This window comes from Mesoplodon mirus (genome assembly GCF_964341445.2).
Source record: "Mesoplodon mirus genome assembly, chromosome: 12".
Classification (NCBI taxonomy): Eukaryota; Metazoa; Chordata; class Mammalia; order Artiodactyla; family Ziphiidae; genus Mesoplodon; species Mesoplodon mirus.
The window spans coordinates 99313196-99332939 of NC_138988.1; the positions used below are offsets into that span (position 1 = coordinate 99313196).

Below are 19744 nucleotides of genomic sequence, written 5' to 3' on the forward strand. Positions count from 1 at the left end.
GCCTGCCAGTCACTCTGCTAGCAGTCTGTGGGAGACTGACAGGTATAACAGCAAGGTTTAAAGAAATGTCACTTTTCAATAGTAGGAATACACACACAAAAACACACACATGTGCTTGTGTATGTAACTGATAATAGGGGCATCTAAGACATTTACATCACCTCTTCTCATATACAAGCCTAAGACAGGGTCATTTCTTCATGAACAGGAGAGGTTGGCTTCATACGGTTGTTTGAGAGTGCAGGACATCTTACCAATGTTAACCGAGGAGAGATGGTCAGCTATTCCTACACAGACAGGAGGGACAGAGAAGGTATTGCCCAAATGAGAGGGCAAGTCTTCATTACAGGAGAAGCACTGAGTCTGCTGAGGAAATGTCTGCATTATATGTCTGTAAGGTTACATTGTTAATGGAGCTTGGAATGAGGGTACAATGTTATAGCATCAAAGGTGGCTTCTCTTTGGTATCAAGCTGGACCAGGAGGCAAACAATTGAAGGTTAAGGTGAAAAGTTTGCTTATAGGGTTTGATCAGCCTCTAAGTGAGGCAGCAGATATACTGATTGGTAAGCCCAAGGCAATAGCCCCCCAAACATCCAAGGTCCTACTGCTGATACTATCATTTGGATTTTGTCCCAAATATTTCCACACTTTAACGTCCATTTTCCCGTATTGTAAGATGGAGATGTTCAAATACGATGAACTGACTAATTTCAGCTTCAGTCCCCTCATGTAAAATGAGGTAATAACAACTCCTTTGGAGTTCTTTCTAAAACCAGTATTCTTAGAACAAAGTAGAGTTTACTGCCTTCATTGACATTATGACATTTAACCTCAAAATAAATAAATGACAAAGACATTATTTCTATTTCACGGGTGAGAAACTGAATTTTGGAGAAATAATGCAAGTTACCCCAAATCATATAACTTATTAGGACAATGTTGGGAATGAAACCCTTGCCTCATGACTCTGTATACTCAACTCTTGCTTCCTAAATCCATAAGGGGTTTTCCACTAACCCCAGGGGATCACCAATGTCCCCGTGATCATCATTAACTAAAACAGTCTTTCCATCACATCACTTCATCGCTTCCCTTTTAAAACCATTTGTTGACAGGACTTCCCTGGCGGTCCAGTGGTTGACTTCTCCTTCCAATGCAGGGGATGCAGGTTCAATCCCTGATTGGGGAGCTAAGATCCCACATGCCTGGCGGCCAACAAACCAAAACATAAAACAGAAGCAATATTATAACAAATTCAATAAAGACTTTAAAATTGGTCCACATCACACACACACACAAAATCTAAAAAAGAAACCCAGGTGGGATAGGGAGGGAGGGTGGGAGGGAGATGCAAAAGGGAGGGGATATGGGAACATATGTATATGTATAACTGATTAAATTTGTTATAAAGCAAAAAAATAAAAAATAAAAAAATAAAAAAATAATAAAAAAATAAAATAAAATAAAAAGAAACCCATTTGTTGACTCCCCATTGCTCTTAGGGTAAATTAAGCTTTTATCCATGGATGCAAATATGCTGGTAATGTGGCCTCAGCCTCCTTCCACAGCTTCATGCTCATCTAACAGAGCCAGCCTCCCTCCATGGACCCATCCACCCAACCACAATTTTTTAAAATTAATTAATGTATTGATTTTTGGCTGCGTTGGGTCTTCGTTGCTGCGGGCAGGCTTTCTCTAGTTGTGGCGAGCGGGGGCTTCTCTTGTTGCGGAGCACAGACTCTAGGCCCACGGGCTTCAGTAGTTGTGGCACGTGGGCTTCAGTAGTTGTGGCTCGTGGGCTCTAGAGCACAGGCTCAGTAGTTGTGGCGCACGGGCTTAGTTGCTCCACAGCCTGTGGGATCTTTCCCAACCAGGGCTTGAACCCGTGTCCCCTGCATTGGCAGGCGGACTCCTAACCACTGTGCCACCAGGGAAGTCCCCCAACCACCCTTTTATCTTGAGCTGTACCCAAGTTCCAAATATCCTCCAAGTTCTGGTGTGCCATTGGACATTTGTCCCCAATGTTAACTCCTGCTTATCCTTTGGCTTCCAAACTCAGTCATTTTTGATATTGTCTATGCACATTAATTAGCTCCAACAAGATTTCAGGTGTTTGAGAGCAGAGGCCATACTGTATTTATTGGTGTGTCTTCTGGAGCATACAGTACTTGTACATAGTAGGTATTCAATAACTACTTCTAAAAGGGAAAAGAAAATGAAATGTGAAACTCTAGTTATAGAGGTGCAACAGGTTTAATGTAAGTTCAGTTTACCAACAATAAGTACTACAAGGAAATGTGGAGATAATCTTAAGGGCCAAATCGTGGTACCAGTAGTTTCTAAAATAGAAATAAATCTGATTGAGAAGAAACACATCAATTCAGATAAAATTATATATATATATATATATATATATATATATATATATATATATATTTTTTTTTTTTTTTTTTTTTTTTTTTTTGCGGTATGCGGGCCTCTCACTGTTGTGGCCTCTCCCGTTGTGGAGCACAGGCTCCGGACGCGCAGGCTCAGCGGCCATGGCTCACAGGCCCAGCCGCTCCGCGGCATGTGGGATCCTCCCAGACCGAGGGCACGAACCCGTGTCCCCTGCATCGGCAGGCGGACTCTCAACCACTGTGCCACCAGGGAAGCCCGATATTATTTTAGCATTAATTATATGTGGGGAGCCTGTCACTGGTAATGAATGAGGAAATAAATATCATTATTTTGTTGTTTTACAACTTCATGTTTATTTAGTCTCATCTCCCCTCTTTAACCTATAAAAATAATATTTTAGGTAAAATATTCAAAAGAGAGAAGTGAGCCCATAAACTCACTTCCATGAGGCATGAGCAAACTCGACTAAGCTCACTCTCTAGTGAAAAGGTAGATGACAGCCCTCTGGTGTGCCTTCTAGAAATTTCCAGAGTACTTAGGCATGCATAGGGACCTCCCCAAATGCATCGGTTGATAGTATGTTAACTGCCAACTTGATTATTTTAAAGATCCAGAAGAAATTTCTCCAGATGATTTTTGATATTTTCAAGTGAAAAATAGCTGTATCAGCCTTTCTGATTACAGAAGACAACTTAAGCTCTTTGTTAAGAAAATCAGAGAATTAAAAAAGCTACATGTAAAAGTCTAGTTCTCAACAAGCATGTGCTTCTGTTCTAGAACCACGTTAACTGAGTTCACACTTACCTTCATTTTATTAGTCATAGCTGTCTAACTATGCAAAGGAGAAGTGGAGTTGATACATAAATAAATAATCACTTCAAACTTAGGAAAAAAATACAGGTAATAGAAGAGTGGCACCAAGTGGCCCCAGCCGATGCCCTATGGAGTAGATAAGCTACTCTGCTGAGTCATCTCTGATTTTCTGATCTACATGATGGGGAGATATAGAAAAATGTTGTTTCAAGTCCCTGAATTTTGGAGTAGTTTGTTATGCAGCAATAGATAACTGAAGAACTTATTTAGCCCCTTCTGTGACCAAGAACTACATCGAGGGTTGGAGAAATAAAGTCAGGGCTCTCTTCTTAAATTGCTTGGGTAGCTTCTGCAAATACAACCTTGTGTGCTTAAGGAAAAAGAATCATTTTGTGTCTAAATTCAGAGTTGGTTCACCCAAAAGGCATTTGAGTCCTGTGTGCAATGTCTTGTCCTTTAGTTATGCTGCGTGTATGTGAAAAAGAAGATGTGGGAGATGGAAATGGATAAATAGGGGGGCTGTTATGGACTGAACTGTGTTCCCCCCAAATTCACAGGCTGAGGCCCTAAATCCCAGTACCTCAGAATGTGACTAAGTTTGGAGACAGGGTCTTTAAAGAGGTAAGTTAAAACGAGGACATTGGGGTGGGCCCTAATCTAATCTGACTGGTGTCCTTAAAGAAGAGGAGATTGACACAGACACACACAGAGGGAAGACCATGTGGGGACACAGGGAGACAAACCAAGGAGAGAGGCCTCAGAAGAAACCAATCCTGCTGACACCTTGATCTTGGATGTCCAGTTCTTGAACTGTGAGAAAATAAATTCTTATTGTTAAAGCCATCCAGTCAGTGGTACTTTGCTATGGTGGTCCTGAAAAAGTAATAGAGGGGCTCATGAAGAACTGGTGACAATGAATTGTCCTTTTATTCAGTGGGAAAGAAGAAGCAACAATTTGCTTCAACCTTTTAGAATTCAATATGTAAATTTGGCATCATTGAAATAAGGTCTAGGGACTTCCCTGGCAATCCAGTGGTTAAGACTCCGTGCTTCCAGTGCAGGGGACGCAGGTTCGATCCCTGGTTGGGGAACCAAGATCCCACATGCTGCACAGCACAGCCAAAAAGAAAAAAAAGAAAAGAAGAAATAAGGCTCCCCTATTGTAGTGGGTTGTAGTGGATTTTGGCTAATTGTATGGCACATATAGGCACCTCAGGAGCTCCAGAGAAAACCTGACTTAAACTCACTGTGTTATCGGACTCTTTCATGGTTCTATAGAATTTTAAGAAGTATATCAACCAGTTACTATGTATACATCAGTGTGGCAAGGTATCATTATTATAGTAGTAGATGGGCACCATTTTTGTTTTACTGGAGGGAAATCCAATATGAATAAAATAGCAACTTTTCAAACATGACATTTAATCCATGCAGGTAAATCAAACTGAGAATCTATTATTCATTATTAAAGGGGTGGCATATTTTTATTACACTGAGAATGAAACACAAATACTGTGAAAAATTTAGTGCCTTTTCTTGAACTTTTAAGACACTTATCATGCAGTCATCTAGCTGGTACTGGCACCCATTTTAAAATATAGCCATGAAATTAATAAGTTTGAAGTTTTATGCCTGAAAAAAGGATGCTCAATTTCAGTGAAATAGGCAAATTTATTTTTTATTTAAAGCTTCCTAAATACTTAAGATGGTAAAGTACTTCAGTAATGTTCTGATTCCAATATGTATATGAAGAATATAGTTCATATTCTTGTCATTATTAGTCACGGCCCCAGTGTTCTTCCCTGAAGTGCTTTCTGAAAACTGCATATATCAGAAACTGATTAAAATGACCTAAAGTATTAATTCTTAAAATATGATGAACCCAACATTTTGCAAGACGTTATTTTCTGTGTGACATTTAATATCGAAGAATTGAAATGATTTTAATAATTCCTTGGAAGGAGTGGTCTTAGGAAAACTAGAGCTTGAGCATGATTGCTTTTATTGATCATTGATTATTACCATTCATAATGAATAGCCCTGGAGTATATTATATCATGCGGCTTTAAAAAGTTTGCCATTATATCAGTGGAGGAAGCCCTTTTTGTCAGTTCTTGAAATGGTCACTTCTGCTGGTCAAGGATTCCCCCAGACTTGTGGGAGTACTGAGTGTAAAAGGCTTCTCCTGAGTGGTCACTGGTCATGCTGCTTTTAACAGTGGTCTGGTTCTGCTACTTACTTAACATTCATCACTTTAGGAAAATTACCTATTCTCCCTTGCCTCAGTTCCTTCATTTGTAAAATGGGAATCTGTTACCTTATTCATAGAGACTTTGTGAGTATTAAATAATGTGATGTATAGATTGTTTAGTGTAGCGGGTTGCATGTAGGAAATAACTGGTGGCTATAATTAGCTTTTCATTATAATAATAATTCTCCATGTAGCATGTTCTCTTCTTTTCCCTCTCTGTTAGATTTCTCCAGCCCTCCAAAACATGCCTTCAAGAAGTATCAGTTAATCCATTCGTGATTTCTCCCTCTAAGAAAACCCAGTTTCCATTAAATTTATTGGATGCTCTTTTGCCTCTGCTTCTTGTTACTGAGTGATGTGAGGGGTTTCAGGGCCATCAGTGCAAAAAGTCATGCTATCATTGTCTCATAGTCTCTGGCAGAGAGGAAGAATAATGTGTATTGAGTGCCTGAACTGTACCAGTTTCATCACTATGTGTTTAATACACACGATCAGTGCAAATTTCACACAGAGCAATCCATTGTTAATCCCATTTTGCAGATTAGAGAAACTGAGGTTTTAGAGATAAGAACTTGACCAGAAGTTTGAAGCAGAGATTGGAGCCCACAGACCAAACACCGAGGTTCACAAACTACCCTACAGAAAACGGCAAGAACTGATATGTTGGTTTTTCAAATCTGAAAACTACTCATCGATTCCTGTAATTTTTCTTTGTATTTTTACCAGGTTTATTTCCATTTCTAAAGCCAAATCCCTTGCTCTTTCTGTCTCTTCTTCTGTCCTTTGTGTCGGTTTTCTACATCTGTTCACATCTGATTTACTCAGAGTTGAGCGCCCTAGTTACAAATGAGTAGTTGTTGTTCACTCTGCATTCAATTCAATAATCAAATCATTTTTACCAGCCTCACTGGGGAATGAGGCTGCTGTATTACATAATATTGACAGGTGGTCACTCAAACATATTTGCCAGCACTAAAATGTAAGCTTCTTGAGAGCAGGAACTGGGGTCTATTTTGTTCACTGCTGAATCTCTGGCACCTAGAACTGTGGCTGTCTTAAGAAATATTTTTAAATGAATGAATAAATCTAAAAATTCAGAAGACTCACATTGCAGACTTCAAACAGACAACTGTTTTCTGCTTTATAGTTGAAAAATGTTTTAACTTTTTAAAACTTTTGGTGTTTTATGCAGATTAACATTCTTTATTTTATCGGAACTGCTTTCAAAATGCCATAAATCCAACTGTGTCCTTTGTGTCTGTTCTCTACATCTGTTCACATCTGATTTATTCAGGGTTAAGAATGCCCTAGTTACAAAATAGTCGTTCTTGTTCACTTTGCATGCAATTCAACAATCAAATCATTTTGAATTCTCTAAAGAGGAGGAACTTGCTTCTATATTTGAACTCACTCACATTCAGAGGGAATAGGTTTTAATATTTCAACATCTATACAAAATGCTTTACAATGACTTTTAAGGCACTAATTCTCCTATGAATGTCGAGTGAAGTCGCAAAGGGCTGACTAGGGTAAAGAATTTCTCCAAGGTCACATGGCCTGGTAATTGCAAAGAACAGGGCTGGCTATCTTTTCCTATCCATCTGCCTCACAGGTGTACCAAGCAGTACTCCATGACTTTGAACTGATGGGGCTCTCAAAGCTTATAGTGGTGGCAGGAAAAGGATTCGGGTTCAAACAAACAAAGAATCACTAAACTCAAGGACCAATAAAGGTCAGTCTAGTAAACTGTCCATCAGAGCATGTCAAGCCTCTGCTTAAGCTCTCCTAGTAGCTCTCCATTATATTTAGAATAAAATCCACATTCCTTACCTGGGCCTCCAAGCCTTACGTGATCGGGCCTCTATCCCCCTTTCTAATTTATTTCATGTGACTTTTCTGCTTGTGTATTTCATTTGAGACTCACTTTCTGTTCTTTGAACAGACCAAGCTCATTCTTATTACAAGGCTGCGTTAGTTGTGGCTTCGTGCCTAGTGGGGTTCCTCCTCAAACCTTGACACTGCTGGTCCCAGGTTAAGTGTCCCTTCCCGAGACAACATTTACTTGACAGAATAGCTCCTCCTCTGGTCATTTTCTAGTACATCTTTAATTTATTTTTATTATTTCGATATCACTAGTGATAAATTAGAGCATTTATCACTATTGATATTGTCTTATTTGTTTATTGCTTATCCCCCCTACTACCAGATTGTAGCTCAAGAAGAAGAGCTTATTTAATTTTTTTTATCTTCAGTGCCAAAAATGGTGCTTAAGTACAAATGGGCATTTAATAAAGGTGTGTGAATGAATGATTGAATGAATGAATGAATGAACAGAGGGAAGTCCTGAAGTTGGATATGGCTTTTGACATAGTCAAATCAATAATTTAGTAGCTGGGAAAACATGAACAGACCATTGCTTTTTAAAAGCTTTTTTTTCAATCACCTGTAAAATGGGCTAATATTAACTACATTGACACACAGATCAAATGTTATCTTGTGCATGTAAGAGCTTCATAAAATGTAAAACGCTGCACAGGCATTAATACATTGCCAGATATCTTTGGTACAATGTGGGTTTCCCAAAGGGAAAGTGTTGATTAGCAATTATTGCCAAAAGTTTTATCCTTTCCAAATGATGTATTTGCCTCTTCCTTGTAAAACCATTTGTGGTTAATTTGTTGGTCTTTGATCTAATCATGCTGCAGATGTTCAGAAATGCCATCTTTTTGTGCATTGAGGCTCAGTCACTGGGGTTTGTAAAAGTAATGGGCTGTGCCCAATTTCTCCCCAGTGTCTTCAACTCTCAGGGACAAAGAAGGGAAAAATCTATCTTTTGCCTAACAAGGAAAAACTGAAAATTCAACTTTTGTTTTCACTTCAAAAAAAGAAAAAAAGGGGGGTGTAGGGGGAGAAATCCCAGAACTGAATTTTCTAAATTAAAATATTCAATTAGATTTTGCCATCTCCCTAGAGTGAAATATTCTTAGTTGAACATTTGAGTAGCATGTGAAGAGATGAGTTATGACACATTGAGGTTGAGGTCAGGTAATGGAATTACGATGTAATGAGATGACATGCCATATATTTCCTCTTGATTTCAGTCATGTTTGATGGAAAATGGTGGAAAGGCCATATTTTTTACCCAGTAATTATTCAGGTATGAATCAGTTTGATTTTAGACAGAAATGTGGCTGCCCTAAGCTATGAAGTCAATTAGACATATGATCAAGGACACACAAACCTGTCTTGTCTTGGTATCCATATTGGACGATGATTCTCAAAGTGTGGTCTGAAGAACCACGTGAATCACCATTACCTTGACATGCCTGTAGAAATTCAAATTCCTGAGCTTCACCCCAGACTTACTGACTAAAGGATGAGAATGGGCCTAGAAATCTGCATTTTTAATAAACTCCTTTGGGTAATTCTTACACAAATCAAATTTGGGTGACTTCTAGATGATGTCCTTGAGGACATCATCGTATGATTGTAGAGGTTTCTTAAATAATTAAATTCTTTGTTGAGAAATCACAAAATTCAATTCAGGGACTGTAAGTTTGAGAGATCATAGACTTGTGCCCTCATTTTAGGAAGATTTTTATTCAGAATTACTAATTTGTAAGCTATCTGATGAATATAGCCCTCAGAAAGACTCATTTTTTAAAAAATTTATTTTATTTTTTATTAAAGTATAGTTGATTTATAATGTTGTGTTAGTTTTAGGTGTACAGCAACGTGATTTGGTTTTATGCATATATGTGTATATATATTCAGAGAGATTCATTCTTTAAGGATGCTGGATGATGGAGTTTTTTGGGATGCTGATGATGGAGTTTTGTTGGACATGTTTTCTCCTGGTAAGTTCTGTGTCTACTTTTGATGCCTGAACTCAGTGGGAGAAATTAAGGAGAGAACAGGCTGAATACAGAGAAATGTGGGAAAGAGCCCAGCTCCCCAGCCTGTATAAGGAGGAGCAGGAAATAGGGTGTAGAGGGATGGTCTTGAGCTTCTTCATCAGGGATCCAAGGTAGGCTGTCTGATGTTCACCTCCAGCATTACAGAAGCATGGCATGAATGGCTCTGGAGCACGTGGCCAGGAATCAGATCCCAGCTCTACCCTCTACACCTATTTTCTGTGTGACCTTGGGTCAGCTCTCTTTGCCTCAGTTGTGTCATTGGTCAAATGGAGTTATAATAGAATCAACTTCATAGGATTACTGTGGTGGTTGTGTTCATAAGGATAAAGTGATTTAAAAAGTACCTTGCATTTAGTAAGCTTTTGATACATGTTAATGGTTGATGTTATACTGTTAGGTTTAAGGAACTCAAAAAATTAATTTCTAAAACAGGGAACTGGAACTGTTACATTTGCACATGAGAACACTGGTTTTCCAACAGTGTAGGTGTAAGATTTTCTCTCTTCTTCTATTCAGAAGCTATGATAGTTATAGCTGTTACCACCCTCTGTCCTTGATCCCTAGGCCAAGATAAGTTTCCAAGAATAATTACTTTCTTTCATCCCGCAGCAGAAAGACTGGGGATTAGAGCTAATATGTCTGTTTATTTATCTTGGCTAAGGGAATGGAAAGGAAAATAATGGTATTATTAAACTCTCACTGGATAACCTAGATTACCCTGTGCTGTGGCATCAATTCCCAGTCATCTGTCCAGAGTTGTTTGCCTCAAAAAGAACACTTTGCTATTTTCTAATGCAAATTAAGTATATTTCTTTACTTCCTTAATTATGCTTATTCCCTACAGAATATTAGTCCCAGAAGACACCATTTTGTTCATTTCCCATTCTCCCAAATTGCCACCTTCCCTTCATCGCCACTGTCCTTCCTTTCCCACCCCTTCCGCCTCCACCACCAGCACTTTATAAATGGTGAAACAAAGATCCATCCCAAAATGATAGGTTACTCACTGGAGTGTTACATTGGGTTTTGATCTTACATTTGTCTGATGCCAAAGCCCATGCTTTCAACCCATTAGGACATATAGCTTCCCTTTTAAATCAGAGAAGCAATTAAACAGGGCAGGATTGAACAATTAGGATTGAGGTAAACTATATATAAAGTCAAAAGCATTTAAGATGCATTTATAGGAATTCCAACCAAAGAAATATCCAAGCAGCGTCACTGTAGTCTTACCACAAACAACTGAAGCATTGTTGGGTATTCTGTTTATCCACTGTAGTGCAGATTACGTGAGTATTTGCGTTTTCCCCTACAGTTGGTTTTATCATGACGCTGGCAAAGAACCACTAGGTTTTCGACTTTATATCCAATGACTTAGAATATGGCTCTGAAGCTATTGAGGTATAATAATCATGTTTATAGAACAATTAAGGCCGGATGTGAGTCAATACAAAGAAGGAGCAGTCAGTCAATATTATCTTGGTTATTTTATGGTAACAAAACCCCCCAGTATTTCAGTGGCTTAATACAACAGAAGCTTATTTTTCACCCAAGCTGTGTGTCTACTTCAGGACAGCTAAGGGCTCTGCTTTACCCATTCTCATTCTAAGTCAAAGACTGGTCACTGGTCAATGTAGCAAAGGAGAAAAATGAAAGAAAACTCTGGAGAATCTAGAACCAATAATAAGTGCCCTGGCCTAGAAGTGACACATATTCTGTCCACTCAGAAGTCCTTGTCCAGAGCTAGTCAAATGGCCCACCCAACCACAGGGGGCTTGGACATGCAATCCTACTATATGTTTGGAAGGTGAAGAGCTGGAAATATTTGATGAACAGCACTTATGACACCATAACTGCTGAGGAGGGAGTGAAGCTTTCTAATAAAAAGCTGTTCACAAGGAATTGATTTACCTTATGAATTGGCCAACATTCCTATCAGTGTAGGGTTCAGATAGAGACTGAACTATCCCCTGTAGTACAGAAAAGATTTCTAACCAAGCAAGGGACTGAATATAACAGTGCTTCTTAAATTATGTGGCCTATGTACAATCAGTATTTTAATCAGATAGTCTGTACTCCTCAACAAAATTTTTAAAACGCCCTTTTCTGAGGTCACTGAGGTCTTTTGTTAATACTGTTATTATTTTAAGATTTAAGACCTTCAAAAAGCTTAGAATATCTTAGTAATTGTTATGAAAACATTTAAGTCTCCAAGTTCATGTCTGGGCCTCATCAGTATCTCTGCCTGTACTTCTGTTTGAAAGCCTGGAGATTAGAAATTATGCCCTAAAAGATATTGTCCAAACTGAAGACACGAGATTCTTTGGTTATAATGAGCAAAACTTGGGGGAGGAAGAGGTATGTCCTGATGAAGAGGCTGTCATGAGAAAATAGTAGGCTCTGTGTGTGTGTGTGTGTGTGTGTGTGTGAGAGAGAGAGAGACAGACAGACAGACAGACAGATATATTGTCAATAAATTTGACCATATTTAATTTACATGTTTATGTATTACATATTTTAACATGTATTTAACTATATGTTTAACAGAAAATAAAACTAGAAAGTTAGATTGTAGTGAGGTAGCATTAGGGCCTTTAATGCAATGCTGAAGAATTATAAGTTTTATGATAAATATAAAGTGACAATATGATGTCAGGCAAGAAACAGCCTACCAAGGAGCAAAAAGTAGAGCTTATGCTGAACCAAAGTTTCTGGTAACATTTTGTTCCGTTCCAGAGATAAAAGTAACTTTTTATGATCAGAGTGCAGAGCAAAAATGCTAGGCAAAAAAAATGAAAATAGAATTTTCCATATGATAGATAATATTTTTATATTAATTCTGGATTTCATGATAAGGAAAGTATGACCCTTTGACATTCAATAATGAACTTTTCTGTTAAATATCATAGGTAGCCCTTTATTTTTAAGGTTTTATCTTTGATTTTATTGGTTTGACTATGATATGCCCAGGTTTTCTTTTTCCTTTTTCTTTTTGGGATTTTCTGAATTCCTTGGTTTCATGGGTTGATGTCTTTCATCAGTTCTGGAAAATTCTCAGCCATTATCTCTTCACATGTTTTTCTGCACCATTGTCTTTCTCTTTTCCTTTTAGGACTCCTATTACATGTGTTTAGATTGTTTATTACTGTCCCACACATCTTACATGCTCTGATCAGTTGGGGGATTCCCCCCCCCTTTTTTCATTCTTTTTGCCTTTGTGCTTCAGTTGGGACTTTCCTACTGGCCTCTACTAGAGGTCATCTATCCTTTTTCTGCCGTGTCCATTTCTACTGTTAAGCCCATTCAATGAATTTTTCATTTCAAGTACCCTAAACATTTTTAAAGTTCACTATTGAAATTTTCCTCCTTCTCCTGGTTATTTCCATCTTTCTCCTTATTTCTTTATCCTAATTATAATGATTGTTTAAAGTATTGGTTTGTTAAGTCTAACATCTGAGTCATCTGTGGGTCAGTTTCCATTGACTGTTCTCTTTTATCTGTGCATCACATTTCCCTGCTTCTGTGGATGTCTCATAGTTGTGTATTGTATGCCAGATATTGTGTATAAATGAATTGTAAAGACTGAAGTAGAAAATATTTACCCCACACAAAAAAAGCAGCCTCTTTCAGGCAGCTAGAGTGATCTTTCTGATCAGAGTTAAGCTAAGTTGCGGTTAGGTTGTGGCTTTGATTAGTTTTACTTCACCACTGGTTTTAAAAGTTTTCAAGTGTGAAAGATCCCTCCTTCCAGCTGGGCTTGGTATCCAAGCACCACATAACCACTCTGCTCCCTAGCCTTGCCTTGAGATTTCTGTGCCATGGAAGGTCTCTTTTTGACTTTCAGCCTGAACCCAATTGCTCACACGCTGCTGAATAAGAGTCCTAAAATTGAGAATTTGTAAATAGTAAGGACTCATTCTGTGTCTGGGGCTCATGTGTATTCGACATTCCACGTTAGTCCAAGACTGTTAAAATTTTAGCCGGTTTCTCCTTTTACCTACAAAGTCTCTCATCCAATGACAGAGCTACTCCTTCACCCGTTCCCTGAGATTAAAGCTACCTCTAGTCCTAACTCATATATGAAGGGGTTATGCTCTCTGAGATTTAGTTTCCCCTAAGCTTCATGTCCTCAGCTTCCCAAGGTGTTTAAAATATACGTAATTTTGTAATTTACCTGGAGCTTTTTCCTTGTTAGAGTAAGAATTATGGTCATTTATGGCCATCTCCATCATAAGGAGAAGCAGAACTTTGAAAGCCTTCTGTTTTTGAAATTACTTTGTCAACTTTTTTTCTGAGTATGAAAACAATAATCTTTCCAAATATTTCAGAAAATCCAGACAATTGAAAAGTACTTCGTCAATACGCATTTTCATCATTTTGTAAGACTTCCTTAATCCTTTCTGGGTTGCTTCAATTTAAAAGTATTTGGTGTCCAAGTGGAAGGAATTTTGCTTTCTCTTCCAATCCTCCGTACAGACTTCAGCCTTCAAAAATCTTGTTTGTTTCTTTTCTGCTTGTTCTCCACTCTCCTTTCACGTGCACCTTCTTTGATATGGAAGATCAAACGCATCACCCTTATGTTATGCAATGAAATTCAGCTCTCTATTGCCTCTTCCTTCAAAAAAGAATGTCCTTCATGGCGCTCAGAAAATAAAGCTACTCCGAAGAAATTATGACCTCCAGTTACCAGGACTTTGATGATGAGATGGCATTGGTAGTTGGGAGGAGACTGATCCATTAATTTCCTTTATTATATAGCATTCAATTACAAAGCTACAGAAAACTATGGAAACATCACATCATAGGACAGCTATGGAAATACTCAGGTTTGCAGAAATCTTCCTCTGAGAGGTACAATGAAGCTTAGTGATCTTTTCTTGCCAGAGAGGAAAAAAATGAGTCCCAACCTACACATTACAGGGCAAAAGATCTCTCCTACAACATACAGCAAGGGAAAGGCACTAAAAGAATAAATAAGACAACTGTTGTCAGATAAATTCCTCTGTTTGATAACATATGGCTCTTACCCTGCTTTTCAGTCAATATCAGTGACTAGGTTTTGTCTTGTTCAAATACTTATTTTTTTGGGGGGGGGGCTGTCAGGGTAATTGCATGTGACACCTCTATCTTGTGAAATAGGCTGAAGTGAAGATCCTTTTGTGCCTAAAGACTGGCTTCTAATTTACATTGTTACAGGTGACACAGTGCTGCCTGGTGTTACTGGGTTATGTTTGGTAGCCTTGAACTGTTTCTCATGCACAAAATGATACTAGTGTTTTACATATTTACAGATGATCTTCAACCTTAAAATGTTCTTTTCTTCTTTATTAAAATAAACTATAATCTAAGTCATAGAAATAGTTGGGATAAAGTCATAAGATTAATAATAATAATAATATTTATGTGCATTTTACATTTTTATGAACATTTTAATATTTGTTATCCAAATTGATAATTGCATCAACTCTGTGAGAAAGGTGTTTATATTCTTTTTTTTATGGATGAGGAAATTTGAATGCATGGAAACTTAGACACAAAAAGAGAAGTGACTTGCCCAAGACCACAGGAAACTTAATGATAGAATTGGGTCAGTACTGGTCAACTTCTTACTTAATCTATTAATATTTTGAACATATCACTGAGTAAGGTCAGGTTAGTACAAGAGGGACATTATTTTTCACTTCTAAATGCAGAGATAAAAATTGATGAAATGACTGTAAGACCACAGGAAACTTAATGATAGAATTGGGTCAGTACTGGTCAACTTCTTACATAATCTATTAATATTTTGAACATATCACTGAGTAAGATCAGGTTAGTTTAAGAGGTACATTAGTTTTCACTTCTACATGCAGAGATAAAAATTGATGAAATGACTGTAATAGCAGAAGTTCAGCTTTTTTTTTTTTTTTTTTTGCGGTATGCAGTCAGTCCTCTCACTGTTGTGGCCTCTCCCATTGTGGAGCGCAGGCTCCGGACGTGGAGGCTCAGCGGCCATGGCTCACGGGCCCAGGCGCTCCTCGGCATGTGGGGTCTTCCTGGACCGGGGCACGAACCCCTGCATGGGCAGGCGGACTCTCAACCACTGCGCCACCAGGGAAGCCCTCAGCTTTATTTTTAAACGATGGTCAGAAACAGGTTTCTGACCCCATTTTTCCCCCGCCTCCTCATTTAGCTTTTATTCTCTTATCACAAGGGTTACTCACAGCCATCTAACCAAATGAAAAGTATGGCTTGATTAAGAATCTCTTTTGTCTGTAATTTGTGAGTAATGTTTTTAGCTCTCCCATGGGCTGTTGTAGAAAATGGTAAATCTGGTTTAAATGAAACCTGATCCTGTTAATGGTTGAATAGCAGCTGCCACAGGGTTATGGCATTTTTCAACAGATGCTTCTGCTTCATTTTAAACATAAACTAAGTCTTGGAATATTTATATAAATCATATAAAATATGCCTACATACTTTTGGTTAAATGTATCGTTATAAAATAGTCTTAGGCAAGTCCCTATCTTTGTCCATTTATAATTATTCACACAGAATTAAAGAAAAAGAACCAAGGCTATACTCTATTTAAAAAAAAAGATTATTCATGTCTTGCACTTTCCTAAAAATTTTTTTAAAGGCTGAAGAATAGCCTCCATCTCTAGTCTGGGGATGTGAACAATGGCTTGGTCAATCTGATCATTCTATCTATCTTCATGCCTAACACTATTTACTTAGCACTGACAAATTGCTTATACAGTGATGTGCATTATAGTGTCAACTGAAATATACAGAGTAGTCACAAAATTAAATGGGACTATATTTACTATATTTCTATATTTCTTCTATATTTCTATATTTCTATATGCAAAGAAACTATATTTCTTTGAAGAGGTAGACCTTGTAATAGTTAATTCAGACTATCATTATGCCCAGGATTAGTTTCTCTGGAGTGTGATAATTTGTTCAACCATTTTTTTTTTAAAGAAAAGCATTTCTTCTGTTCAAAGCACTTGTGCTTGTTACCTGAATAATACAAAGATGAATGACAGGCAAGTAAAGCAATAAGACAAAAGATAGAAATAGTTATACAAAGAGGTACCAGCTCAAGCAACAATACAGTATACCACTTTAGTTAACATATTACAAGTTTGAGTCCTAAAGCTCGTAAAGGGCAGAATCTTGAACTGGCAGGGTCAAATGTGTCTTGTTTTTTGGGATCATATTTTCATGGTGGTATGTTTGCTCAATTACCTTGGGCTGGAACATTTATTTATGTGAGTGCACCCAATGGTGAGTTTTTAAGAGCAAACAGTAAAAGTACAAACCAACTCTTAAACTCTAAATTATCTGTGGGCATCACTGACTGTGATGTGTTTCTAAATACAAGCATCCTGATCTTCCCCTGTGCTAATGTCTGTCTTAGGTACTTCCGTCTAAGAAGGATGTGAAACCTGGTGCAGGTTTCTTGTTTGAACTTATTCTCCTTCGTGGGAAATATGCTTGTCTCCACCAAGTTGTGGACTGGACAACATTCCCTTTGTATGATAGCAATTTGGATGTAGTGGAGGGAAAATTCAAGTGTCCACTTCTCCAAGGACATTATGACCGGAAACTCAACAACTTCAGGAAAGTTGAAGATCTGATTTGCTTGGACCTGGACCACTGGCTGTGCAATCTCTACTTTCAGGTTTGCAATGTGCTTTTGTGAATGGGAAAAAGAATTAAAAAATTTTCCAAAGCTGCTTCTTTCTAGCCTTTAGCTTCCTTTCATGCTATTGAAAATTCCAGTATCATAAACCTATAAAAGTAATTACATCTTAATGCTGATTTCTCATAATGCAGATTAAATTTATGTCTACAAACAAGGGGTAAAATTCTAGAGGTAGAAATCTTAAGGATAATTTAATCCAAATGTCTATGTTATAAATAAGTCCGAACAGCCATCCAAGTCCCCTGATTTCTCAGTTTACAGTCTGTTGCTGCTGGAGCAGACTGGTCTCACCAACATGGGACAGGGGATATATTTCTTTATCGAAAGTTCTTATTGAGCTTCTGTTGTGTGTTGAGCATTGCTTGTTCCAGGGATATGAAGAGATAGATGTGGTCTCTGTCTTCTGGATGCTTGACATTTATTTGATGAGACCAACAACAGATACCCAATGACCCACATTTCCACAGGATGAAAGGGGCCATCAGAAAGCTCTCTTTGCCATACACATGGCTTCAATGTAAGCTGCCTAGTTTACATCAAAAATTAAAACAACAAAAACAAAAACCACTTGGTCACACACTATTTATTGGCATAGGTTTGGCATTCTATTTTCTAGCCAAGTCTTTTAGCAGAAATGCTGTTGTGTATATTCATTTTAGGCCACCACCTTGGAGGATCCAAAAAAGAAAATGACAGCATACATGAAATATAAAGCATTCCAAAACACTTTTAGTCAAATTATTTTTGTCTTATATGTCCAAATTTGTTCTACCTGGTTATGTTATTTTTCTGGGGTGCTTGTATCATAAAATGCTATGATTTATTTTCTTCCTTACCTGTATGTTTGATTTTTTTTTCAGTCTGTCTATCTACCTACCTACCTAACTGAAGGAACCACTAAATATGGACATTTTCAGGAAACACATGTAGTTTTGACCCAAAAAATTAGCAGCTATATATCCTTCTTATGGGATGGTCTTCACATTTTCTATTTATTTTAAGTTTCATTAACTGACATTTTTTCCCTTTTAGCTAATTCAGTTATAATGTTTTGCTGAAATATCTTCTTGTCACAGTCTAAGTACGCTATTAAGAAAACCACTCTTAGATGAATGTGTCTTTCTATTCATTCTGGAAATAGTGGCATCCTAAAATAAATCTGGCTGTATGTTAGAATCATGTGGGAAGCTTTAAAAATACTATAGCTTGAGTCCTGTTCCCAGATATTTTGATTAAATTGTTTTGAGGTGGACCCCAGGATCAGAAATTTTTAAAAACTTCTAAAGATTAGAAAATTGATATAAGTTTGAAAGGGAAGACCATCATAAATGAATCCAAAGGAGTTATTGAAAAATCACCCAAATTTTGAAGAAAACTGTAGAAAACACTCAACAAAGTATTTAACAAATTGGTGACTTGAATACTGTACAAAGAGATCAAAATGAAATGAAAATGAAAATATAGCCATTAAAGAAAATAAAATTTGGTATTTATTATGTAATGTAAAAGGCATTAATAATTTTTCACTAAATTTTTCATTGTTACCTAATGTTTAGTGTTCTATAAATTATGACATGGAAAATCAGTACTTTGATTCATAAAAGATAATTTAGGTAGTACAGATATCTATAATAAAGAGATATATATTTTATATTTGAGATAAAATCAAGAAGTCATGTTTAAAAGTCACAAGGTCAGGCTTCCCTGGTGGCGCAGTGGTTGAGAGTCCGCCTGCCGATGCAGGGGACGTGGGTTCGTGCCCCGGTCCAGGAAGATCCCACATGCCTTGGAACGGCTAGGCCCGTGAGCCATGACCGCTGAGCCTGCGCGTCTGGAGCCTGTGCTCCGCAACGGGAGAGGCCACAACAGTGAGAGGCCTGCGTACCGCAAATAAATAAATAAATAAATAATAAAAGTTACAAGATCAAGAAAAGAGATTATCTGATGAACAACAATAGAATAACTTGATTTCACTAAAATCTACTTGATTTGAACTCATTGCCCATTTTTTTCTCCTGTTTTTTCTGGCTCCTTGTTTAAAAAAAGAACTTTATGAAAAAAGTAATATTATGATTTATCTGTAGAGCCCTTTGGCTTTTATCCATTACAAATGAATGTAATTGTACACTAGCTTTCTTATTTGATAGACAATAACAGAAGTTTTCTTCCTGTGTATATTTCATAAGGAGTTGGGGAGGGGTAGTGAATCCTACTAATGAGAATAGTACTGTTATTCAAGATGTATGATTTTTTGATTGTAAGGCAGAATAAGTACGCATGTAGATGCTTCTCTTTCACAAGGATGAAAATGACAAATTTTTGTCTTGAAACCCTATTTTCCTCCTTGTGAAATTGTGAAATATGTGGATTTTTCTGATGTGAGTTTTCTCAAATGCAAACATTGCTGAACAAGTTAATTTTGAGTAGTCCTTTTGGAGTTAGGAGAAGAATAACTTGAGGTTGGGAAGAGAAAAGAAAGATAAAGTAGATATTGGAACAGAAAAGTGGTTTTGCAATGCAGACTTAGAGATTAGAGGAAACAAGTAAAGCCCTGATCATATCCCTCCAGTGTCTGTGGGAGGAAGGAAACTGCCACAGTCAGAGGGGCTGGCAGAGCCAGGGTGTGTGCCTCAGCCATGACCTCATGTGTTACTAGGGGTAGAAC

General features: G+C 37.6%; 1 protein-coding gene across 1 annotated transcript in view; it reads left to right on the top strand.

Annotated features, from left to right (window-relative positions):
* The window catches only part of LOC309813177 (uncharacterized protein), a gene marked incomplete at its 3' end in the record, with an annotated part of 262936 nt that overhangs the window by 83274 nt on the left and 159918 nt on the right, over positions 1 to 19744 (top strand). Inside the window, 1 exon segment of the mRNA XM_082637755.1 lies at positions 16792 to 17055. Coding sequence (XP_082493881.1) covers positions 16792 to 17055 — 264 coding nt within the window.